At 43.4% G+C, this 26,320-nt stretch overlaps 1 protein-coding gene across 1 annotated transcript in view; it reads right to left on the minus strand.

Moving 5' to 3' along the window:
- Nucleotides 1-270: 270 nt before the first annotated feature.
- gas6 (growth arrest-specific 6) overlaps nt 271-26,320 on the minus strand; it is a 124,378-nt gene continuing 98,328 nt past the window's right edge. Inside the window, exons 8-15 of the mRNA XM_084309221.1 lie at nt 22,033-22,154; nt 19,374-19,492; nt 10,202-10,391; nt 9,585-9,749; nt 7,738-7,906; nt 6,265-6,404; nt 5,098-5,299; nt 271-3,526 (exon numbers count right to left, since the gene is read on the minus strand). Of these exons, the coding sequence (XP_084165347.1) occupies nt 3,375-3,526; nt 5,098-5,299; nt 6,265-6,404; nt 7,738-7,906; nt 9,585-9,749; nt 10,202-10,391; nt 19,374-19,492; nt 22,033-22,154 (1,259 nt within the window). The 3' untranslated portion in view covers nt 271-3,374. The remainder of the gene's footprint in view (nt 3,527-5,097; nt 5,300-6,264; nt 6,405-7,737; nt 7,907-9,584; nt 9,750-10,201; nt 10,392-19,373; nt 19,493-22,032; nt 22,155-26,320) is intronic.

Raw genomic sequence — 26,320 nt, forward strand, 5'->3', positions numbered from 1 at the left:
GAGTATACTCGTCATTGGCGCAGAAACGGTTAAATAGCATTTGAAAAGAATCTCCACAGTATGGCTCAGCAAAATTATCTGCTTTTCCATCTTCCATCCATATGTGATTCATTAAAGTAAAAAAAAATTGTAAATGCAGATTTTTATTCAAGAATCTCCCTACAGGAAAATGAATGGCGATTGGAATGTTTATGAACACAACAACTAGATGACGTTCAAGTCAAGATGCAGGACAAATAACAACAACACGTTTTCTTTTTAAAATACATTTTTACTCTATATCTTTATTAACTTCATACAACTGCCTTTATGTTGCTTTCATTGGTGAGGGAGGTTTGAGACTCAGAAGGCAGACCTCTCTGCATCATACACATACTGGCAGTAAAAGTGAAAAAAAAAAGTTCAATATACAACACAAGATAAAAAATAAAATAAAAAGAAGAGGCAAACAAACAACAGTCAAGCGCTACATTCCGGCATTCATTCATCAGAAAACTAGGTAATGAGAATACATAACAGAGAGAGGGAAAATAACACTGGAGCCCTTTTTGGCATTCTGGATCATTCTGCTCCTTTTGTTGTTGTTTTTTTATCAGTGGGGTCCAGTTTCCTCAGCACCTATAAAACCTAACGCAAAACGTACTTTATTCTCAACCAGACTGCTCTCTCCCACCTCTGCCCCCCAACCCCGCTTGGAAGAAGCCGTTTCGATCGAGACGTTCCCTCTTTCGGAGGCGTGACGAAGATGAGAGAGAACAGCGTGTTTGAAGGAAAGGATCTCATCCTTTATCACGGACCGGCGTTGGCGTCTCAGTTTGGGAAACCAGACCCTTTTTTTATAGAACTGAAACGGTGTGGGTTAACCGTGACAATGAGTAAAAGGAAGTGTTTTGTTTTCAGTCTCTCTAAAAAAAGCATTGTACAGTCACATTATTTACATAGTCAGTACAGTATATTACAGCGCACTCGTTTTACTCAGTAGCTTGTGTGGTGTGAACGGTGCAGTGCGCGCTGTCGCTCTCTCTCCCTGGCTGGAGAGAGTTGCCCCTTCCTGTATCCCTGTGCTTTTGTGAATAGCGTGAACATCGACATCTGGTTGGTTTACTCCACTACCAAGGTATACAACAGTGATTGCGTGATCCTGAGGGAGAGGAGGGGCCTGTGTAGGTGAGCAAAAGATGATCTCATTTGCTGAAGGGGGTGTGCGGTTTTGGATAACTGCAATCCTGTTCAGAAAGGTGTAACGCTACAGAATTGCGTCTAGAAGTCGTGAGGAGGATAGTGTTGGTTTATCGCATGTAGTGTTGTTAAAACGTCTCACCTTGCTGAACACACGGAGGGACGCTCTAGAGAAGTCATGTTTAGTTGTTCTTTGTAGGCACACGGTCGATTTTCTTTAAGGTTGCAGGTAGACTTGGAGTGCATAGATAGAAGTACATTCAGTTTGACGAGAAATGGCTTTAAAAGCACATCCATTTCCATTTCTATCCATTTCTATCTGCAACGATGTGCAAGGATTCCTACAGAACACAGCGTTTGTGCCTCAATTCCCCCATCCCTGGGTTCGGCACACGGGCGGCAAGGTAAGTCAGCCCCTAAGCCATTACTCAGTGGACACTTGTGGAGATCTGGGTGCCTATTGATGAAGCTTCTTTTGAGTAGGAGAGCTGATCTGGGATTGTTGATCTGGTCCCCTTTTCGTCTCACGTTTTATTCGTTGTGATCCACGACTGATCCTAGATCAGCGCTTCCGTCTGGACGGACTGGGACTAAAAAAATTACCCTGAACCTTTTTACCCTGACTGGACCACCGCAACCAGCCATGTGGATACTCTTACCACCCCGCCCCATTGAAGCACATACAAACACACCAGCCCTTAATACCACCACTTATAAGGACAATGGATGGATACTCCAGGCCAGTTGTAGTCAGACTTGGCCAACTCAGGAGCCACATTGACAAAAGATATTTGTTGAAAGAGCCATATTTCAAAAGCACCCTGTTCCTCAACCAAACCAACATCAAACTAGCTATTTACAAGCTATGAAAAAGCATTGTCATGTACTGCGTGCTGTACCAGTAGGCTACTGAAATGTATTACCATTACCAGGACAACCTAACTATTGATACATATGGCAAAATCACAAGCAGTGTATAATTATTGCCATTAATGGTTTCCCCTGGCAACTCAAACATCCCTGTAATAGCCTGGGCTACAGACAGCCCATCAGCAAAGAATTGTATTTATCAAACTATAAAGGAAGTCATCTCTGTATGTATTACAACAAACGTTATGCATATCCCGAGAACCGCTCATCCAATACACTTCACACTTGGTGGGTGTGTTGCAGAGGACCCAAGGGAGGGCAGAGTCGAATGTGGTGCCATTTGGCCAGATGGTGGCACTATAGCAACAAACTGTTTTGGCATGTGACTAAACAGAAAAGGTTGTTTTGCCTAGGGGGATAGGAACAGGGATCAAAGACCCATGTCGCTGCACTTCCAGGGGGAGCCAAGCAAGCTCCCAGTTCCCAACGGGTATGTGCTCCGAATGTTTTCATAGATTTACCAGATTCTCATAGGTCAGTGGTTGTAACTAATGGGAAATTACGTTTTAATGGATTATCACTACTGGAAAATTTCTTGGACAAAATCTTTTGAAATACCAGTTTAAAAACATTTGCGAAAAATCTAAAATTGGAGACTAGCCTCTACTTAAAGAGCCGCAACATAGTCATAGCATAGGAGGGTTTGTATCATGGACAGATCCACAGGCCCACAGAGTGACCAGCCCCCCGAGATCTCTCCCAGTACTCCTGACAGAGTCCACTATTGGATGTAACACGTGGCAATACGCTGGGCAACTTTCTGGGCAACCCGCTTCGGCAATGTGCTCGGCAATACGAAAAATTAGACGAGGGAAAAATATACAATAGAATTTATCTGGACGAGAGGTTGTCGATACAAACATGTCAAGACAATCTGTGTGTTCCAACGTCACTCGATGATGTTGCCCAAAAAGTCGGCCTGTGTATCACCACCGGTGACAATTCTATCAACTGACCAAGAGGCGTCGGAGGTCGTGGCTGTTATCATCACCGCCTACGGCTGTTCAATCAGACCTGCGCTAGAGCACAATGCTGTGAGGCTTAGCAGGCTGACTCGGGACCAGCCTTTGGGCATTGACGAGGATAAGGCCTTGTTCATTGGGCTTGTGATACATGGGCATTTGTTGTTGTTGTTCATTCTAATCAAGTACGTTACATTTAGCCCCATTCATGAAGGTTTTTGTTCTAATCTTCCAAAGCCGCCTAAGTTGTTGCCACAATGAACGCGCTTCTGTATCAGTCTTATGGCGCGCGGACGGCAAGGGTCACTGGTGAGAGTCCAGCAGGGGGCAGGAGTGTGAGCGGATGTCGTTGTGCTTGTGGGCGGCCCGGTCCAGGTCCAGAGGCTGCCCGTTCACACTGACCTCCATGCAGCCGCTGTAGGACGCAGATACCAAGGTGGACACCAGTGGGACGTCTGAGGGAAGAGGGGGACAGGAGTCAGGGTTGAGTTGAGGACATGACGAGCATGCCGACTCATGAACGTGTTCCCTAGTGCAGGGGTTCTCAACCTTTCTGCTGCCAAGGCACCCGTGTTCAATAAAATATTCCAGGGCACCCCTACATACGATAAAGACTTTCCCGGTCCTGTCTTTTTTGCTACAATGATGATACAATGACTCTTTATTTGCCGTGCTGTCGTTGAGATGTTTTGTTGTTTGTTTGTCTTTGTTGCTTGTTGGTGAATCTGCAAATATGAATTGCCCCATGCGGGATCAATAAAGTTGTCTGAATCTGATGACAAAAGTGCTTGCTTTCAAAATAATGTTTATTTAAGAAAAAAATGAAAATCATGTATTTTTTTAAAATACAGAAAAGGATCACAAAGTTACCATTTCTCAAAAAATATAAATAAATACAGAAAATAAGCACTTGTTCACTCAGTGGACATTTCTAGCTCAATGCGAGGTCCGCTGCTGCTGGCTAATAATACGGTCAATACGTGGGGAGATCTTTGACAAGGCAACACGCATGTCATCATCAAGGCTCAACTTGGCCCTATATTTTGTTTTCAGAGCTGTCATGGATGAAAAGCCAGCTTCACACAGATATGTGGGGCTGAATGGTATCAACACCTTAACTGCAGCATCATGAGATACTTGGTACTCAGCACCACACTCTGAAACGAGCTCTCCAGGTGGTATCAGATGAGATTTCAATGAGTTCTTCCAAGAGTTTGGATGGAGATGTGTCAGGAAGCTTTGTCTCAATGTTGTCTGTAAAGTTTTTTTTTATCCAGAGTAACTTGGTGATCCTTTTCTGTGTTTTATTAAATAATGATTTTCAGATTTTTGGAAATGGTCAAACTTATCCAAATATGGTATTTTCATGGAAAACAGTGCAGCTGCAACAGATTTTCACTTTAGGGATTTGTTTTGGGTCGCAAAAACACTACCCTTGCTGTGTTTCAATGTCCGCGTTCCAGATCCAGACGCTACTACTGCTGAGCTGAGAGACGCTACTGCTCACTGCTCAGCCTGCTGTGTGGAGATGCATCCTATTGGCTGTGTGCTGGAGCGGATATGAGTCACGACACCACGGATTTTCAAAATAAGAGTATCATAATGACCTGAATATTGCTAGCTTTCGGAGCCTAGTTATTATAGCTGGAGCTGCGCGTGGGCATAAATGAGACCCGCTATAGGATTTTCAAAATAAGACTGTTGTCATTCTATATTTTTAAAGAACATTGCCAGGCATCTCGCGGCACCCCTGGCAGCTCTACGCGGCACCCCTGTGTGCCGGGGAACCCCTGTTGAGAACCGCTGCCCTAGTGTACATACTGCCTGCAGGACACGCACACTAAACTCAAAGAGTGAGGTAAACATGAGCCTGTTTGAAGGCAGCATTAGTGCCCTGCTCAGCATGCCAAGCGCTCTGCCCACGGAGCTACACAGGACCACATGGGATGTGGCTCCATACATGTGTGTGAACAGCGACGTGCTGCTGCATAGTTCCTCTTGCGTGTCAGAATGTGTGTGTTCTCACCAGGGAGGCCTCCTATAAAGGTCGTGGACGGTGACTGGAGGTCAACAGGGTCCCGTGTGTCCTCGCTGCGCCCCGGCTGGCCGTCGACCAGTAGCAGGGTCTGGTTGACCGTGACCTCCACCCGGATCACGTGGCTCTCTCCGTCGCACAGCGGGGCCGGAGCGCTGGCCACGATGACGTCACCCGCTGACACCAGGATGAACTGAGGATGCAGAGCAAGGCTCAGACAAACACAGACGGACCGACCAGCTGCTCCTCGTGTTACTGTCAGTCACAAGCGGCACCTTACGTCGCTGTTGCATACATACAGATCGATTGCTTTATTGTAGCCTTATATACCTGCATATACTCCTTCTATATACCTACTTATACACCTGCATATAACACATATAACTCTGTATGATGGCATGTACATTAATGCTGTATATACTGTATACATATATTTATTCTTTTTTTTTAAACTTTGACCAGTCAGCTGGTTCTTTTTAGCGTTTATCGCTTTTTAATCGCATTCATACTTGGTCAAGTTCGACCGACAGAAGCAGGCTGAAAGGGTTCAGATGGGGGGGGAAGACACTCTGGGAAAGGCACGGCTGCCGTCCGGGATTCGAACGCGCTCAGCCCCAGATCCGTGACGAGCACGGTTGTCCACGGCGCTGAAATAGCACTCGCGGTACGTGGTGAGCTACTGGAGCTCCCCCACATATATTTATTCTTAGCCTATATCTATATCCACATCTGTCAGTACCTGCATATATAATCTGTTTTACATATAACTACATCTGTACATATCCCTTACCTACTCTTACTAGTTACACTGCTGGCCAGTATGACTTACTACTATAGTGTGATATACCTGTATCACTGTACGTATACTACAACTCTGTACATACATCTGATTAGCACTATACTCAGTAGTACTAACTTATATATTTTATATCCAGTTTAATCACCTGTACATTGTATATTACTGTTGCACTTTACTGTTACATTTGCACTCTGGTTGGATGCCAAACTTATTTTTGTTGTACTGTACTTGTGCTGTATGATGACAATACATTTTTATCTAATCTAATATAATATAATAGAGATTGATTGCTTTATTGTAGCATGCGTGCATGCACACACAGACAAACACACACACACACACACACACACAGAACTCACGTCTCGCCACTCGTCAACACCAGGGTGATAGTCAGCCAGAGAGATGGAGAAAGGAACACTGTCCTGGTGAACAAGTGCATATAGCACTCCTATTCCAGAGGCCGGTCGCAGGGTCAACTGGACACTCAGGTTCTGGGACTCTGGAGGGAGTTGAGGAGAGGAAAGGAAGGAAAAGAGTTACACACTTATGTTCAGGTATAAACAGAGAAGCAGCTTGTTGACAGGAGTGTATGTGATGATGACAGATAAGATGACTCTCAGCCAAACAAACAAATCACTCAAATTAGGAGAGGAGTGGAGTGGAAAGGAGAGGAGTGGAGAAGAGAGGAGAGGATAAGAGAGGAGGGAAGAGGAGAAGAGGAGAGAAAAGGAGACGAGAGGAGTTTGACACTTATGTTCAAACAGAGAAGCAGCTTGTTAACACTTTATGCGCCAGAGGTCGCCGTGTACCGTGTGGTAAGAAGGCCACCGCTTTTAAAGAATAGGGATACATGGCGGTGTTTGCAGGGCTCAAACTATATTAAATATCATAGCTATGGATATAATACTATTGCCCATTTGACATCGAGTATCTATCGTTCAATTTGTGAAAAAGAAAAAAGAAATCATCCATACATTCCCCTTTTATACTGTGGTGAATATAAGTATAGTTTTAGAGTAATCCTGTCTAATCCCAGAAAGTAGTGCATTTCACTAAAAACCGTACGTTTCTCGCCTGTATCAACAATCAATCTGAAATCAACGCTATATTATCTGTATTATGTTTCATCATGAATGCATGAAAGGGTGCGGGGGGGGGGGGTAGTTTTTCTATGCTTTGATCGTCACCAACGGAATACGTTAAACACACACGTTACACACATACGTTCGGATCACGGGGAAGGGATTCTTAGATCAACGCAAGATTGATACCATATAGCCCTTACCTTGACTAGGATGTACTCCAAAAGAATATTCCAATTATCTGATCGATCGTGTTGCCAACATAATCCACCAAAGAACATGAACCGGGAGTGCTTGATTCTCCTCAATCCATGTGTTACAACCACTTGTCCTGCCCGACAAGGAAAACCCGGACCGGACTTTTTAGATCGACGCACAGCCCAAGCCAGAGACTTTCAAAGGATGTGCAATACCTGCAAGGCGGCAGGCAGCGGTATTGGACGTTTGCGATCTCAGACTCATTTTCAATGATAACACAGGCTCCCTCGATGGATTATGAATGGGAATATCGAATAAAAGAAATAACGATAGAAAACCTGAGAAATCTCGGGTCTGGCGCCCAACGCATGGCAAGTTAACCCGGGATATCTCGGGTCTGGCCCCGAATGTGTTAACAGGAGTGTATGTGATGATGACATAAGATGCCAAACAAATACATCACTAAAATAGTAATTGTGGAAGTAGCAGTGAACACAGCATTCATACAATGATCCCCATATACGATATCCATTACACACAGAACACACACACCGTAGCTGATGTTGAAGAGAGCAAAGCCGACTCCAGGGAAATAGGCTCCAGGGTCCTCTGTGCTGAAACACTGCATGTTCTCGTTGGAGCGAATAGTCTCCTGTATGGAGTTGTCTTCTCCTGTCAGCCAGTGCCAGTCCTTCATACAGCCGTCCAGGCGAGGGTTTACCTACAGGACACAACAAACGCACAAGTATGCCAGGGATTGCGGTTTATGAAAAAATAAATCAATGTCAGTTGATATGGAAAAGCGTATATTGTTCTGGACTGCCAAGGTTACCATCATTCACCGGCTCTAGCGTGAGCATTTCATTTTTATTTTATTTATTCGTACATGGAATTATTACAGTCCAACAGTACATATTAATATGCTCCACTGAATTCCATGGCCGAAAGGAACAGGAGGAAGAGAATTCTAAATATGTAATAGTAAATACACCATACGTAGTGACATCATACACTAGACATGGCGAGGGATCCCCAGAGACCAACAATTTTGTGCTAGCCTACGGCTAAATATTAATATATTAATTATCAATATTAATTCTAATTAATCATATGAATATAATAAATATTAACTGAATTTAATTGTACTTGTACTGTATAATGACAATACATTTAATCCAATACAATATTACGACGTGTAAATATACACGCAAAGTTTAGACATTTTGTGAGGTTTAATTTTAAGGCAAGGAGCCCAAGTATAAGTAATTAAGTATTATATGAAACGACAGATACCAACCATGTCATGTTGGCCACCTTAATTCACCATTAAATCCTAATCCGCTGAAAATCCATATTGTTTAATCAGTAAGGCAGAGACTTAATCTTAATAGTAACAAGACGGCTCACTAAGGTAGTTCTAAATGGAGAACTCCATAACGCTAAAGATAGCCACAATAACAAAACTACTTGCCAGAAAACAACATGTGATGGTATTTTATGTTGGATAAAACAGTGATAAATGGTATCGTTTTTGTAAATGTCAACAATGCTTCTGTTGAGACCAAATACACTAGCATGTCTTCACGCCAGTTAATTTCATCAACTGTTACAACTAACATGATGAGTAAAGAAAGAGAGACTAGGGCTGGGCGATATGGAAAAAAATCATATCGCGATAACGATATGATAATGTTATCATATTTCTCGATATCGATAATTATCGAATTGTTATAAGTATTAATTATTTTTTTCTTTTTCTTTTTAAACAACAGATGTATGTTTATTTTGCAGCAATTCTTTGTCATTGCCGCCATCTTTAGTGTTACATCCCCTCACACTCCTCTCAGGCTGCAGCTGGTTTAAAAGCGAAAGTAAACCGGCTTCTCTGCTGGCTGTGGCTCCAGGGGAGTTTTTTGGTGGACAAACCACCGCACCGTGACTGGAGTCTAGTTCTGCTAGCACACATAGCCTACTGTGTACAGACGGTTTCAATGTATTTTAAATTAGAAAGCAAACAAAATAAATGGACAAGAGAAAAATGTATCTCAATTTGGTCAGTATTGTCATTTGGACAAGCAAAGCCATTACTTTAAGTTGCAGGCAAGAAAGACAAGTCTGTCCACTGTCTCTGGTTTTAAAACTGCCCTGTTGCAGGTCAAAAAAAAAAAAAAAAAAAAAAATCGATATTTTTTTAAAATTTCGATATTTGATATCGATTATTAAAATATATCGCGATATTTATCGTTATCGTTATATCGCCCAGCCCTAAGAGAGACAATATTCTTTCTTTGCATTGTATCTGAACATACTGTTAATCCCGGTTATCAAGATGGCAGCAGAGCGAACAGACTGAAGTACTCTCCTGTTGCACACGTATCCAAGAAGACACACGTACACACCTGGTTGACGAGGCCGTCCTCCCTGAAGGGGACCCCTCCCACGGTCAGGTTGAGTTCATGCATGCCTTTCTGTAGCGTGAACAGATCTCCGTTTACAGCGATCTTCATCACTGCCTCCCTGTCAATCTTAATCACTAGGCTCCGCCCCTGCTCCTCCACTGAGATCTGGGATCAAATCAAAACAATTGTCAGTATTCAGATGATTTCCCTAAGTTCTAAACTCCATTGCCAAGGGACATGTATAACATGTCAGGAGTTAAAACAAAGACACCGATTTGATCTCTAATAAAAGAAAAATAAATAAATAAAACAATTATACTCCATGACCTCAAACTAATATAAGTGTCTAAAAGCATTTTGTAGATGAAACATTATTAGATTAAAACAGAGTGTCAGTATTCAGAGGATTTCCCTAAGTTCTAAACTCCATTACCAAGGGACATGTATAAAAGTGTCTAAGTCTAAACTATTGAGTAAAATAATAAAGATCGGGATCGGTAGTTGGTGTGGCTGACGGGGCTCTGTACTCAGAATCCACCAGTATTGGTGCACACCTACATTGTGGAAACATTTGTATAGATAATGTATGTGTACGACTCCAAGCAGGAATCCCTGACCTTTCTCCACTGGCCATCGTTGACGATGGGCCCACTGCTGGTGACCCTGCTCACTGCACCGTACTTCAGCTGGAGCTCCAGCCTCCCATGGTGCATTGCCAGCACGATCCACGAGCTGTTGAGGTGACCACCAGCGAAGAAGATCACGCCCTCAGGGTCGTATGTGCGGAAATCAAACTCTGCCGAGAACCTGGAGAGAGAAGGGGGGGGGGGGGGGGGGGGGGGTATTTGAATGTATTAGTGAATGAGGGAAGAAAAGTTGATGTGAGATGGAGCCAAAAACAGGAAATTCCTTTTAATATCGATATCAATTTAAATAGCGATATCAATATTGTTTTAAAGGTCCTGTGTCTTATAAATGGCCTTTTCCAGTGTTTAGCATTGTTTCCTAGCAATGGGGGTTTGTATGAATGGGGTCTGTGTCTCTAATTCTCATTTTAGCGGATTGCTCCAATTCAGTTGAAACAATCTCCTCCCCCAGTGAACTAAGCTATTCTGATTTGACTCGCTGTCCTACGTAGCAAGGAGCTGATCTGCAGTAACGTCCCCTCTATGGTTGTAGCGCAACCATTTGCTCAACAACAGAGCGAGTGGAAATACACTTCCTCAAGCGGGTGCCGACAGAGAGGCAGAGAACGAGCGAGCAAGAGAGAGGGAGAGAGAGAGAGAGGGAGAGAGAGAGAGGGAGAGGGAGAGATAGAGAGACAGGAGCTTCTCTCGAAACACACACACGCATTTACACACACAACCTCCGGACCACGCACCGCGGGGATGGGGCTTATCCACTCTCATATCACTGTCAAAATATCTTTGACTCCCACTCGCGCGCCCGTATTCCGATCCGTGCAATAATATTCACAGGGGTATATATTGTCATTTGAAACAAGTTACCAATGCATTGTCCCGTGGGATTATGCCCCCTGCGGCGAAATTAATTAGTATCCCCCTCAATCTCTCTCTGTCTGCCTGTCTGCCTCCGTATGACTGTGGGTGACTGTCACTCAAAGTGCTTATGGGCGGAGCCCAGCCCAAAACAGCTTGAAATCTTGAAGTGGAAAAATGCTGCTTTAGAGTACTTGATTAGAAATACAAAACAATGATTTTTTTTTTAAAGAAAACTTTACAGATGTGTTCCATAGACTCACAATTGTGTAAAGTTGCCCAAATAGTGAAAGGAATAGCAAGACATGTCCCCTTTAAATATTTTAATATCAATAGAATTATTTGAATATCAATATAAATATTTTAATATTGATTACAATATTTTAATATGGATATTGATTTAAATATTTTAATATCAATATACATTTTAATCATTTAATTAATATCAATGTCAATTTAAATATTTTAATATAGATATAAATTTAATTGCAACTAAAATCAACTGGGCCACAATTCAAACCTCTGAAAATGCTTCCTACTGTTAACACATCTGGCGCCAATAACGTCGTACAACGTGTTTCAAGGTCATGCTAATTCTGCCAAACCACGCGTACGACGTTATTGATATCATATTTCATTTTTCGCCATGGTATTCATAATTCCCTCACCCAGCCTTGGCTGATACAGTGGGAGCCTGCAACGCTTCAATACTGCCGCCTGGTGGATGATCGGCGAGTTACAACCGGAAATGGATCTCTGGTGATCTCTGTGCATCTGGAAAATGCGTCCGGCACTCACATATTGTTGCGGGACTCTAGACACACATCCGTGTATATGGATCGCTGCCATAACTCAAGTCAAGTCAAGTCAAGTCAAGAGTTTTATTTGTCACGGCATACAAGTATACAATGAAATGCGGGTGGTCTTGCCCGCAACGATGTGCAATACAGTGGTACAACATATAATAGAATCCAATAAAAACAACATTGTGCAATAAACAGGTAACATGGTGGGACATCTCGGTATCTGTACATAGTTATTTACAGAGCATATAGGACATGCTGGGTCCTTTGGTAGTGCAATACACTGTTACTGTTGTTATACTATTTTTAAAGTGACCTTTCCTTTTTGGCCATAAGTGTGGGCGTGTGCGGCATGAGTGTGTGCTTGCTCATGTTAAAGTGGCTGCTAGTGTGTGAGCGTGCACAGCGTGCGTGTCGTGTGTGTGCTCATGTGTGCTTGTGTGTGAGAAGTTCAGTGTTCTGTGGCACTCAGTGATCATTGTTCAAGGCTCTGATGGCCTGGGGGAAGAAGCTGAGCCGAAGACTCTCTGTCCTAGTAGCTGGGGTTCGCAGGCGTCTGCCTGACCTCAGCAGCTGGAACAGGCTGTTATTGGGGTGGTGGGGGTCTTTCATTATTCTGCAGGCTCTGGATTTGCACCTCTTGTTGTATAGAACCTGCAGGGGAGGTAGTGCAATACCCGTGGTACGCTCGGCTGAGCACACCACTCTCTGTAGGGCCTTCTTGTCCTGTGCCGTGCTGTTTCCATACCAGGCAGTGATGTTTCCAGTCAAGATGCTCTCTACAGCTCCGGAGTAGAAGGACTGGAGTATCTTCCCCGATACTCTGAACTTCCTTAACTGTCTCAGGTGGTAGAGGCGCTGCTTCGCCTTTTTTACGACTGTGTCTATGTGTGTTGACCATGTCAGATCCTCTGAGATGTGGACCCCCAGGTACTTAAAGCTGCTCACCCTGTCCACGGTAGCCCTGTTTATCATCAGTGGTGTGTGTGTCTCCTGCTGTCCTCTCCTATAATCCACGATCAGCTCCTTGGTTTTACCAATGTTCAGGAGCAGGCTGCTGTCCTGGCACCAGCGTTCCAGTACCTCAACCTCCTCCCGGTAGGCCTTCTCGTCGTTGTCCGAGATCAGCCCCACCACCACCGTGTCGTCTGCAAACTTCACTATGGAGTTGGAGCTGAACTTGGCCACACAATCGTGTGTGTAGAGTGAGTACAGCAGGGGGCTCAGAACACAGCCCTGGGGGGACCCGATGTTCAGGGTGATGGTGTTGGAGGTCTGACCCCCACCCTGACCGCCTGGGGTCTTTCACTCAGAAAGTCCAGTACCCAGGCGCTCAGGGCGGAGCTCAGACCCAGCTCGATCAGCTTGTCCACCAGTCTGGTGGGGACTATGGTGTGGTGAACGCTGAGCTGTAGTCAATGAACAACAGTCTCACATAGCCCCCCTTCTGACGGTCAAGGTGAGAGAGGGTGCTGTGCAGTACCTGGGAGACCACGTCGTCAGTGGACCTGTTTGTCCTGTATGCAAATTGCATAGGGTCCATATCACTGGGGAGGGAGGCACAAATGTGGTCCTTGACCAGCCTCTCGAAACATTTCATGACCACAGAGGCGAGTGCCACCGGTCTGTAGTCATTGAGACATGTTGGGGAGGGTTTCTTCGGTACAGGGATGATGGTAGACATCTTGAAGCAGGCAGGGACCACTGACTCCGCCAGGGATTGATTAAATATGGCGGTGAACACCGGGGCTAGCTGGTTGTCACAGGACTTCAGTATGCGTCCTGTTATACCATCTGGGCCAGCAGTCTTCCTGGTGTTCACCTGCATAAATGCTCTTCTCACACTGTGTTCCGACAACGAGAGAGCGTCCCCGCCCCCCCGCGGTTGCCCCCCCCCCCCCCTCCACAACAGCCGGCGCGCCAGTGACGTCACTAGCCGGTGAGCTAGCGTCGCCACTGTTTGCACCAAACCGTGCGTAGAAGGAGTTGAGTTTGTCCGCGAGAGAGGCGTCGTCGCTCCCCATTGAGGGGGCGCTGACTTTGTAGTCAGTTATTGTCTTCAGTCCCCGCCATAAGGCTCTTGTGTCGTTTTGTGCCATTTGTGTCTCCAATTTATCAGCATATGTCCGTTTTGTAAGTTTTACAGCCTTGCGCAGAGTATAGACTGAAGCCTTGTACTCCTCCATGTTTCCTGACTCTCTGCCCAGGTTGTAAGCAGTGGTGCGATAATAATCTATATGATTTGGGCGTTTATTATTATTATTATACAAACCGGAAATGGATCTAGTAGATCGCCGTCAAATAAGTGGGATCTTTTTCCTCCAGTCTCATCGGCGAACGGTAAGAGGACAGTAACGATACTTTCAGCGTGTTTGTTTATTATTATTAATGCAAACTGCTCTGATCAATATATCACCCATACTACATAAAGCATTTACTGACGATCAAGGAATTATAAACGCGTGTATCGGCAACAAACGGCAGTTGATAATCTATATATGCGTTTATGCCTATAACTCACGTTCTAGGAATTACTGCAGAAAACGATAAAAAAATATTTATATTCTAGACGGTATTTTCGTATATGAATCTATGAATGAAAAAGTATAACGTTCCTACATCCTGAACGATAGATAATCGATGTTGAATGGGCCATAGTAATGTCAATTTAGCAATACAATTTAAAAAGTTATAGCCCTGCAAAGAAGGTGAACATCTCCATAGGCTTAGAGTGGTGGCAGAGAGTGGTTGAGACGGGCAAACTCTGTGGCAGTTAATGTGTTAAGAATAAGAATTGATTTTAGAATTCCCCTCTCGTCTGACTCTATAATGCTTCTCCATAATAGAGTTAAGCAGTTCATTATATCGGCAGAGCTTGCACTTTTGTCTTGGATGGGGATGTGGTAGGGATTGATGTGTGGGGTGTTTGGGGGACTGACTGTTCCGGGGGGTTCACAATTCACATGCCTTTGAGTGACATTGTACTATTGTACTTGTTTTATGCATACTCTTAAGTCTGCATGTTTACATTGCACTACTTTTATTGTTTTTTATACCTATTCTTATGTCTGCAATTTATGCATTGTTTTTTATTCTGTCAATTGTGTGCTGATTTTATGCCTATGTTCATTTTATACTAATTGCTGTGGGGCACTCTGGACTGCGGTCCATGTGTGAAAAATACTATATAGATAGTTATTAACTCATTCAACGCCAGTCACGGGTATAGCCGGGTTAACTAGCCAACCGTTCAGTGCCAATCATGAGTATAGTCGGGTTTTAATCGTTATTTTTCTTTTATTAGCTATATCCATTCATTTTCATCCATCCAGCCTGATGTTATCATTGGGAATGGGTCTGAGCTCGCAAAAGGGCAAATACCGCCGCCTACGCCTTCCAGTCGGTATTGCACTCTATTAGAAATAGTGTAGTTTCTTTTCAGGGCCGATCTGAGCCGTGCGGGCAGGGTTTAAATACTCAGACGAGGCAGGCCTTTACAACGATGGCATGGTACACTAACCCCGCCCGCCCGTTCATGTGTAACGCTTGGTAATGTGGGACGGACCTCCACAAGCAGTATTTGGAATGGCGATCAGATAATTGGATTATTTCTTTTGCATTACATCAGAGACCAGGTAAGGACTCTATATATAAAATCTTGTGTTGATCTGATATTTCTTTCTACCGCGATCGGCGCTGTCTGTGTGTGTGTGTGTGTGTGTGGCTGTTTACCGTTGAGTGCAGGAGGTGGCGGGGGGAGCGCCCCACTACAAGGGCCATTTCATGTATGCATGAGGAAGGATAATAATGATAATCTAGCGTTGATTTCAGGAAGATTCGATAATCAGGCGAAAAATTACAACGTGTTTAGTGTATTCCACTAAAGGGCTATTATCGCGTCTTTTCCTGGGATTACTAAGAATCACCAAAACTATACTCATATTCAAAACGGTATAAAACGGAAATGTACGGATGAAAAAACAATCCGTTTTATACATGTTGACTGGAAGCAACTCACTGACAATCGACGGATGTATTAGACCCATAGCTATAATATAAGATATATTTTAAGCACTCGCAAATCTCGCAGTCCCCCCATTGATTAAAGCGATGGCGTACTAGCGCCCTCTGGCGCATTAAGCGATGGCCCAGAATGAGTTAATATTTATTATTGTTAATATTGTAGAAATGTGTGCATTGAAATGTCTGTAAAGTCTTGACGACATTGAAAATGAGGGTGACCTCAATTGTCTTTTTGAGAATAAAGGTTTGAATTAACCCTAACCCCTCCCCTACCCCCACTCAACTAACCCTAACCCCTCCCCTATCCCCACTCAACTAACCCTAACCACCCCTCCCCTATCCACATTCAACTCATGCTAGCTTACTGGCAAAGGCATTAGATCTTGTTCCAAAATGAAGCTATTTTAAGCTATCTTAGATTTGATGAGGAAAATGCCATGGGCATGGACAATGCCATGGGGTCCCTTGACTTCCCAGTTCCCACCTCAAGATATCTGAATGAAAACGGGCTCAATAGAACCACACAAAACCCATCTTTACAGCCAGACTGATTTATGCTAGTCACATGCAGAATTAGTCCAACGTTTTTCTCTTTTACTCTTGGGTGTGGGGTAGCCAGGTTGAGAAGGAAATAATTAATAAAAAATGTGGCGTGTTGCTACACCCACCAAGAACTGTGTTCAATCAGGCTCCACAACCAAGGGCATGGACTGCTGGAGAACTAACGGCTGCAAAACAGCAGAACTATTATGAATGTCTGACCCTTAACTCATTCTGGGCCATCCACGTAATATTACGTGTTTGCCCGACAACCGTTGGGTGCCAGCCACATAATATTACGTTTATTGGTTCGTTTTTTTTTTTTTATTATTATTAATATCCTATTCACAGAGTCACAGAGCTGTATTTTGGCTGGAAAAGGCATATTGGGACTCCAAAAGTGCAGTACCGGCCAGATCCTTGTAGTGGCGCTGTCTCGAGAATGCAGTAACCCCCGTTGCAGACCTGGTGTCACACTGTTTACGCTCCGGGCGGACTTTTTTGTTAGTCTGAAGCGAGGACTTCCCTCGATCGCATGGAATACTTCTTGGGATGCCGAATTCATTATGCAGTAAAGGATTATGGCATGGGCCAATGGACATATGATCTACCAGATGGCAATCAAATAATTGGAAAATTCTTTTTGGAATCCAACCGGCCAAAGGTAAGAGCAATTTGACGTCAATTTCAGCTTGATCGTGCAAGGCTTTAATAGCCATCCCCCAGATCAGCCTATGTTGTGGTAATAACGAATGCCGTTATTGGCAATCAATTAACACTATGGCGTCCGGAGCCCCGCGGCGATGTAGGCCTCAGAGGACAGAGGATTGTAAACAAACCGATGTACTTTCTAAGAGCTTTATATATAATTTATAGTATTGCTATCTGTCCATTCTCATTGTCACTTGAGTGCATAAACCGTGCCTTCATAATGGCTTAAAGAAAATAAAAATCCATCGGTTGGTTGTCATTTTATAGCGTCGTGAATATAAGGTATATCGCGCTTTTTGTCTAGGCTTTTCTGCAGGAGGCTGCAAAAAAGGCTAAACGTTGGCGCCGTTATATCAAACGCCATTTCTGCTGTATATATACGAATGAAATAAAACAAACTGCGTAGCATCCGGACTATTACAGAGCATCTATGGATGAAATGGGGGCAGCGGGGAACGCCGATCAGTATTATTGATTAGCAATAGTGTGTGCGATCCGGTAGCAAATGTCAGTAGTCTATCACGTTAGGTTATAAAACAATGTCCAATCCAGCTGTAATTTGGGGTAATATTATCCTACCATCAGGCCATGTGATCGCCGGCAGCATTTCCTCACCAGTCATCGGATTCTGGTAGATCGATATGCACATTGGCTAATAAATCCCATTATTCCACGCTGAAAAAAACGTTCGGCAAGCTGATCCAAGATGGAGGGGCTTCGTTTGGAATCAAGGATCTATGATCCGCCCACAGGACTGTAAAGGCATTTTTTTTTTTTTTAAATCCCATCATTGATACTGCAGTGGAGCGATGGCGCCCCTAAGCGGATCTGGCCGGTACTGCATGTTTCGAAAATCAAATATGTGGAAAGATCCTGCTAGTGGATCGGGTACCTAATAAGCGTTATAAATATGGAATAAAACAATAACAACTTGCCACAAGTATATACGTGGCTCTGGTCCACAACGCATGGAATCGAAACACATATATACTTGTGCCTGGTCCTTAAAGTGTTAATCTTTCCACAACGACTCCCCCCCCCCCCCCCCCCCCCCTTTCATGATGGAACATAATACCGATCATATGCATTTGGATTTTTTACTCTAGCGTGTGTATGGATGAAACGCCAATGGATTTAACGTTATTAGCTTAGCACCTTATAAATAGCCTTGCAGGAATTATCCCAGATCATTCCGATATAACACTCATATTCACCACGGTATAAAATGGGAACGTATTGATGAAAAAAAGTATTTATTTTATGCATCTTGAATGGAAGGTTCTTACTGTCAATTGACAATGATAGTGGATACATAGCTACAATATAAAATATAGATTTAGCTCTACAAAGAACGTGACGCACAGTGAAAAGTTGTAATGGAAAGCTGGGCTAACTACAGCGGGCCCAGTCTAATAGCCCGGCACTGATTGAGTTAACCACTAAGGGCATTTTCACACCTGTAGTTCGTTTGCTTTGTTCCGATTCAGGGACTAATATGATACAATGTTGCACTTGCCCCTTGGTTAGTTTTGTGTTCACACGGCTGTGTTAACACTTTCAGGGCCATTCACGTATACATACGTTATTGGGCGCCAGCGGTATATATACGTTTTTGGATCGTTTTCCCTTTTTTCCAATTTTAATATCCTATTCAATGTCCGGGACCTGTATGTTGCCGTTAAAAGGCATAATGGGACTCCGAAGGTGCAGTACCAGCCAGATCCTGCTAGTAGGCAGTATCGAGAGTGCAGTAAACCCTTTTCCAGACCGGGTGCTACCTTTAAACCGCTCCGGGCGCTCTTTTCTAGTAATGGGAAACCTAGGGCTTCACTCGATCGCATTGAATCGTTTTCGGGACCCCCGATCCATATGTTGTGGTGGGTTATGTCGTGGGCCAAATGGACATACGATCTACCAGATGGCAATCAAATAATTGGAATATTCTTTTTGGAATCCCACCGGCCACAGGTAAGAGCAATTTAACGTCAATTTCAGCTTGATTGTGCCTTGTTTTCATAGCCATCGCCCTGATCAGCGTATGTTGTTGTCATAACGAATGCCGTTATTGACAATTAATCAGAAACGACCCTCCCCCCTTTCATGCATTCATGATGGAACATAATACCAATCATATGAATTTGATTTTTTTATTGTAGCGTGTGTAGGACTAGGGACGAAATGCCAATGGATTTAGTATAATACACGTTTCTCACCCAGTCTGAACCCTCCTGCGGAAGCGAAGCCTCACCACAGGGACTCCGCTGAACATGCGACCCAGGTACAGCGACCGGGAGTTCCTCTTCATGGACAGGGACAAGCAGGGAGTTATGGGCTGGAGACAGACAGAAAGACAACAGGAGTTCAGATCACATTCTTAATAAAAACACGATGAGATGCTGCAACTTTATTAGAAACACATGAGCGTTTGAGGAACTGAGATTTGTACCAAAAAAAAAATTAAGAAGTAGGTTAAAGGAACACTCCGCCCCAAAAAGTTAAGCAGATTTATTCTGCCCATAATCTCACACACATCCCAAAACTACAAACTGTCTGTACAAATTAAATTGGTTTTAGAGTCACTGAGGAAGAGTTGGAATGTGTGATGTCACATATCAAATATCAAGAGTGTTCCTGGTAAAACATATGCAAAAGCCTTGGGATATTATATATATAATAGTATTATTATAACAGCTAATACATGGAATATGTGACATCATAATGATTTTTTTTTTAAATGACAATTTTTTTTATGTTGCATGATCATGTGTATATATTTATTATGTATTATAGCTTTTTAAGTTTAAATAACATTATCTGACCATCCTCAGTAAATACTATCAAACTCCTCTGACCTCATCTGGAGACACACACGCGCGCAATGTCAAATTCGCCGTTTTCCATCTGTGCAGATGAAATTGGCTGTTTTCCCTCTGTGCTGATGAAATTGGCTGTTTTCCCTCTGTGCTGATGAAATTGGCTGTTTTCCCTCTGTGCTGATGAAATTGGCTGTTTTCCCTCTGTGCTGATGAAATTGGCTGTTTTCCCTCTGTGCTGATGAAATGTGCTGTTTTCCCAAATTGGCTATTTTCCCTCTTTCAAATCAATAGACTATGAGGTAATGGTTTAGAACAGGGGTCGGCAATTAGGTTTGGCCGCGGGCCAATTTTTCCCCAAGCCATTGTTTGGTGGGCCAGAACCAAAAACAATGGCTAATTTAATATAATGATAGTGAAATTTTTTTAACTCTGTCAAAATAAACGAGCTGCATAGGTGGCATAATAAACTGTAAACGACATAGACATGCACTGAACATTATACCTTTGTCTTTTTTCCATTGTATTATAAAGCGCCTCTCTATCGGTCTATCCTACATTACGCACGCGCAACCGTCTATCTGATGCCACGGACCAGTTTAATGTTGAATGTTTAATGTTAAAACTATCGATTTATATGGAATTCGTTCAACTTATCCGTTGTCTTACTTAATATTATACTTATCGAATCTCAAACAAGCCTCGTCGTCTTGTCAAATGAGACGGTCTGGTCTACGGAGGAGACTGGCTGACGCATCCAGATTGGTGAATCCCCTGCGATAGATTATTGACACTTCTAAATATATTAATCTAGCTACTAACTGGGGAGACTGATCAATTACGGATAAAGGAATATAGTGGGACGATCGATTATGATAGTTAACCTTGTTAGATGAGGCTGCACTGGAAATGGAGCTAATGGACTTCCGAATGTCTCGTAATTCAAATACCTATAGCGCCGTCATTTCAGGAGCTTCTTCAAGCACTATTTTAGTTTAAAGTTTAATTGCGTTGTTTTTGCATTGTTTTTAATTGCATTACTGTTCACATGCATGTGTGGTGCCGTCAGTCATGAGTAAAGATAAAGCTTGAATGTCTTACTGAACTGGTGTTTTTATTTCATGGACTCTGTTTCCCATTTCAGCACCACGCGCTGTCCACCTCACTTTGAGCAAGCCTAGTATACGGTGCATTGCACCTCATTCTATACCTGTTATTCCCTCTCAACATGGATAAAACATAAAGTATGCATATAATAAAAATAATATGATGAAAATAAAATAAATATCATATTCTCAAAATAAACTGCGGGCCAGAAATTATTGCTGGCGGGCCAATTTCGGCCCGCGGGCCGCCTATTGCCGACCCCTGGTTTAGAATGTCTGCTTTTGTTTCATATACCGTACTTTTCGGACTATAAGCCGCGGCTTTTTTCCCCATTTTTCGACCCTGCGGCTTATATAACGGTGCAGCTTATATGTGGACAAAACCCGAAAATCGAAATATTGCTTTTTTTACTGCATTTAAATGTTATTTATCTGTTCCCTTATTTGCTAAACTTAATACAACTTGTAAATGAGTTAATGTTATTTGTCCAACAGTATTGTGTCCCAATGGGAGTCATTCTCTGTAGAGGTGGGAACTTAAAGCTCAATATAAGAACGGCCATGCACCACCACTCACAGAATCGAGAAAGAGCAATCAATCTGTCAATCCTTTCCGTGTCCGGGCCGGGTGAGGTTTCCCGCGTTGAGTCAAATTAAGACACAGGCTCCACTCCTTACATATGGTAATTAAACATTAAAACGCATGCAGCTTATAGTCCAGTGCGGCTTATATATGTACACATCATTCAATTTAGCTGCTGCGGCTTATAGTCAGGTGCGGCTTATAGTGCGAAAAGTACGGTAGCTTTGACCAGTGTTCTCTGAAATTCGACTTCACGGTCATCATTCGATACAAATTTGATCCGACACGCTGGCGTCTAATTGTATGGCATTATGAAGCGGGTGAATAAGGGGGAAACGGGTTAGTATTGCCTACAGAGAATGCATTTCACCTTACAGCTCCTGAGGTCTTGCCCCAGCTTGGTGCCTAGGCGGCCATCGCAGAAACAACGGAAGCTTCCCGGCGTGTTCAGGCACTCCTCTGCGCACACGCCGTCCTCACACTCATCCACATCTGAGAAGAGACAGAGGGACAAGAAGAGGAGTGGACAAGGGACAGAGAGACAAGAGGAGTGGACAAGGGACAGAGACAAGAGGAGTGGACAAGGGACAGAGACAAGGAGTGGACAAGGGACAGAGACAAGAGGAGTGGACAAGGGACAGAGACAAGAGGAGTGGACAAGGGACAGAGACAAGAGGAGTGGACAAGGGACAGAGACAAGAGGAGTGGACAAGGGACAGAGACAAGAGGAGTGGACAAGGGACAGAGAGACAAGAGGAGTGGACAAGGGACAGAGAGACAAGAGGAGTGGACAAGGGACAGAGAGACAAGAGGAGTGGACAAGGGACAGAGAGACAAGAGGAGTGGACAAGGGACAGAGACAAGAGGAGTGGACAAGGGACAGAGACAAGAGGAGTGGACAAGGGACAGAGACAAGAGGAGTGGACAAGGGACAGAGACAAGAGGAGTGGACAAGGGACAGAGACAAGAGGAGTGGACAAGGGACAGAGACAAGAGGAGTGGACAAGGGACAGAGACAAGAGGAGTGGACAAGGGACAGAGACAAGAGGAGTGGACAAGGGACAGAGACAAGAGGAGTGGACAAGGGACAGAGCGACAAGAGGAGTGGACAAGGGACAGAGACAAGAGGAGTGGACAAGGGACAGAGACAAGAGGAGTGGACAAGGGACAGAGACAAGAGGAGTGGACAAGGGACAGAGACAAGAGGAGTGGACAAGGGACAGAGACAAGAGGAGTGGACAAGGGACAGAGACAAGAGGAGTGGACAAGGGACAGAGACAAGAGGAGTGGACAAGGGACAGAGACAAGAGGAGTGGACAAGGGACAGAGACAAGAGGAGTGGACAAGGGACAGAGACAAGAGGAGTGGACAAGGGACAGAGACAAGAGGAGTGGACAAGGGACAGAGACAAGAGGAGTGGACAAGGGACAGAGACAAGAGGAGTGGACAAGGGACAGAGACAAGAGGAGTGGACAAGGGACAGAGACAAGAGGAGTGGACAAGGGACAGAGACAAGAGGAGTGGACAAGGGACAGAGACAAGAGGAGTGGACAAGGGACAGGGACAAGAGGAGTGGACAAGGGACAGAGACAAGAGGAGTGGACAAGGGACAGAGACAAGAGGAGTGGACAAGGGACAGAGACAAGAGGAGTGGACAAGGGACAGAGACAAGAGGAGTGGACAAGGGACAGAGACAAGAGGAGTGGACAAGGGACAGAGACAAGAGGAGTGGACAAGGGACAGAGACAAGAGGAGTGGACAAGGGACAGAGACAAGAGGAGTGGACAAGGGACAGAGACAAGAGGAGTGGACAAGGGACAGAGACAAGAGGAGTGGACAAGGGACAGAGACAAGAGGAGTGGACAAGGGACAGAGACAAGAGGAGTGGACAAGGGACAGAGAGACAAGAGGAGTGGACAAGGGACAGAGACAAGAGGAGTGGACAAGGGACAGAGACAAGAGGAGAGGACAAGGGACAGAGACAAGAGGAGTGGACAAGGGACAGAGAGACAAGAGGAGTGGACAAGGGACAGAGACAAGAGGAGTGGACAAGGGACAGAGACAAGAGGAGTGGACAAGGGACAGAGAGACAAGAGGAGTGGACAAGGGACAGAGACAAGAGGAGTGGACAAGGGACAGAGACAAGAGGAGTGGACAAGGGACAGAGACAAGAGGAGTGGACAAGGGACAGAGACAAGAGGAGTGGATATGAAAGAGGTTGAAAAGGGGATGATGGGGTGAAAGAGAGAGACTTTGGATTTAAAACATCTCAACTACAAAAATGCCCAGTAGACCTCACGACATCTTCATAAAACCAACCAACCCACACACACACACCACACACACAACATACTGTAATCTTCAAGCACAAGTGACAATCAAATGCATACCCTCCTCCCCCACAGTACATCTTGCATTCCCCAATCCCCAGACATTCTTAAATGCATCAACATCATGAAATACATGATACTGAATGAATCATGAACTCCAACCTAAGACCTCAGAGAGAAATACATGTATGCCAACCTAAGACATCAGAGAGAAATATTCCTGTGGGTTAGCCAAATGGCCACCTTAGTCTGACCATATACAGTATATATATATATATATATATATATATATATATATATATATATATATATATATATATATATATATATATATATATATATTAATACTAGTGCTGTCAGGCGATTAAAAAAATTAATCTAATTAATTACAGGATTTGTAATTAATTAATCTAATTAATCGCATTTTAATCGCATAACCATTTTATGCCTGATATTCTATATTCTATAATCATATTTCAAATTGCATGTGTCCGGATGGCAGAATTCAGTACTGTATCTACAAAACCTTCTGTTTAATCATCTTCCATCTATTAATTTGCTTAGATTTTTCAGGTCTGGTCAATTTGAGCATAGTGTTATTCACAGTCAAAGATAAAAAAAAATTATTGATATTCTCATTTGGTTCATTACAATTTACTCAAGACACAGTATTTCTGACACTGGGAATACATTCCCTGAGATCCATAGATGTCCCTAGAATCAGATACCAAGAACATGCAAATGGACCATATAAAAAAAGTCTGTAATGTGTATTCTACGTTCTTATGGAATGAATGAGATAAAAAAAAAAAAGTTATATAAAAAAAAAAAAAAAAAAAAATATTTTTTTTTGTAATTAATTTTGAGTTAATTTTCATAACGCGATAATTTGCTGTGTAATTAATTAATCTAATTAACGCGATAAACTGACAGCCCTAATTAATACTAATATTAGCATTATATGGTCCATATCTGTTTTGTACTAATATATGCTGTATATATATATACATAGTAGAAAACACATATGAACCCTATAATACTTTGCAATATAACTATAGAAAGAGAGAGAGCTTAAGATGAGTAGACTAGGGGTGCACCGATGTATCGGTCGGGTATCGGTATCGGCCGATAAGTGCCTTGTTGACTGCAATCGGCCTATCGGCCGATAAGCTCGAATGTGCCGATGGCAGTAGCCGATAAATATCCATCAATTTGTGTAGCGTCAAAAGACAAAAAAAAGTTCACTCGCGACCTCCACAACGGTCCCCAGTCCCCCACACACACACACACACAAGCTATTGCATCAAAGTTACTACTTATGATTAACAAGGCATTCGTTTTGTGGCATTAACGTTATATAGTTAGTGTTACACGTTCAATAACATCAGCATATTATTTACCCGAACGTAGCAAGCCCGCGTTCATACTAGCTCAGTTCCTTCCTTTGCTCATAGAGCCCTGAGTTTTACCCATTCTGCAATCTGTTAATAAAGTTTTCAATCAGACACATGTATAGAAAGGCTTTGTTTTATTATAACAATCGTTGCAGTAAAATCATTATGCCTCGTTTAAGTCATCCTGCGGAGCTAAAAGCTAAACATCGGCCGCGCTGCTGTTGTTCTAGAAAACCTCTCTCGTCAAAATCAATGGCGAACAAAAGCGGAAGTAAAAAATGTATACGCGCTTGCCGATTGGTGGTAACAGCAGAGGCGGGTGCAAGCGGTGTGTGACGTAATTGGCAGAATCGACTGTCAATCAAAATATCATTGGTTGAGACTCTGGTTGAGACAATAGTATCCAGCTGCAGCCCAGCCGGTAGACCATACTGGGAGAACTAGTAACTAGCTGCAGCCCTGCAGAACATACTGGGAGAGAGATAGTGCTATTTCTTGATGTTTCCTTTTTTTAAGTAAGTAAAGAGGCCTATGTTCATATCGGTGAGCACAATTTGTAACACAAATATACAGTAGTTTCATAAAAAAAATTAAAAAAAAATTACCAAAAAAAAAATATATATTATATATTTAAAAGAAAATGTTGCCACAAATATCGGTATCGGTATCGGACGATTGTGTTAGTTGAACAATCGGTATCGGTGGCAAATTTTCATATCGGTGCATCCCTAGAGTAGACCCTATATATGTTGAACTTGACAGGGGAGGGAATCACAAAAACATGAACTGTGGAGGAATTAAAAACATCAGCACCACAAGCAAAACAGAAAACATTGGCAGTCGTTCCCACGGACGGATCAGGGAACGCAAACAACCCTGGAGTCGGCGCTGGTCTTTTGACATGAAGCCGGACGCTGCAGCGTCTCTCCTCCAC

This window comes from Notolepis coatsorum, assembly GCF_963971535.1.
Source record: "Notolepis coatsorum genome assembly, chromosome: 2".
Lineage (NCBI taxonomy): Eukaryota > Metazoa > Chordata > Actinopteri > Aulopiformes > Paralepididae > Notolepis > Notolepis coatsorum.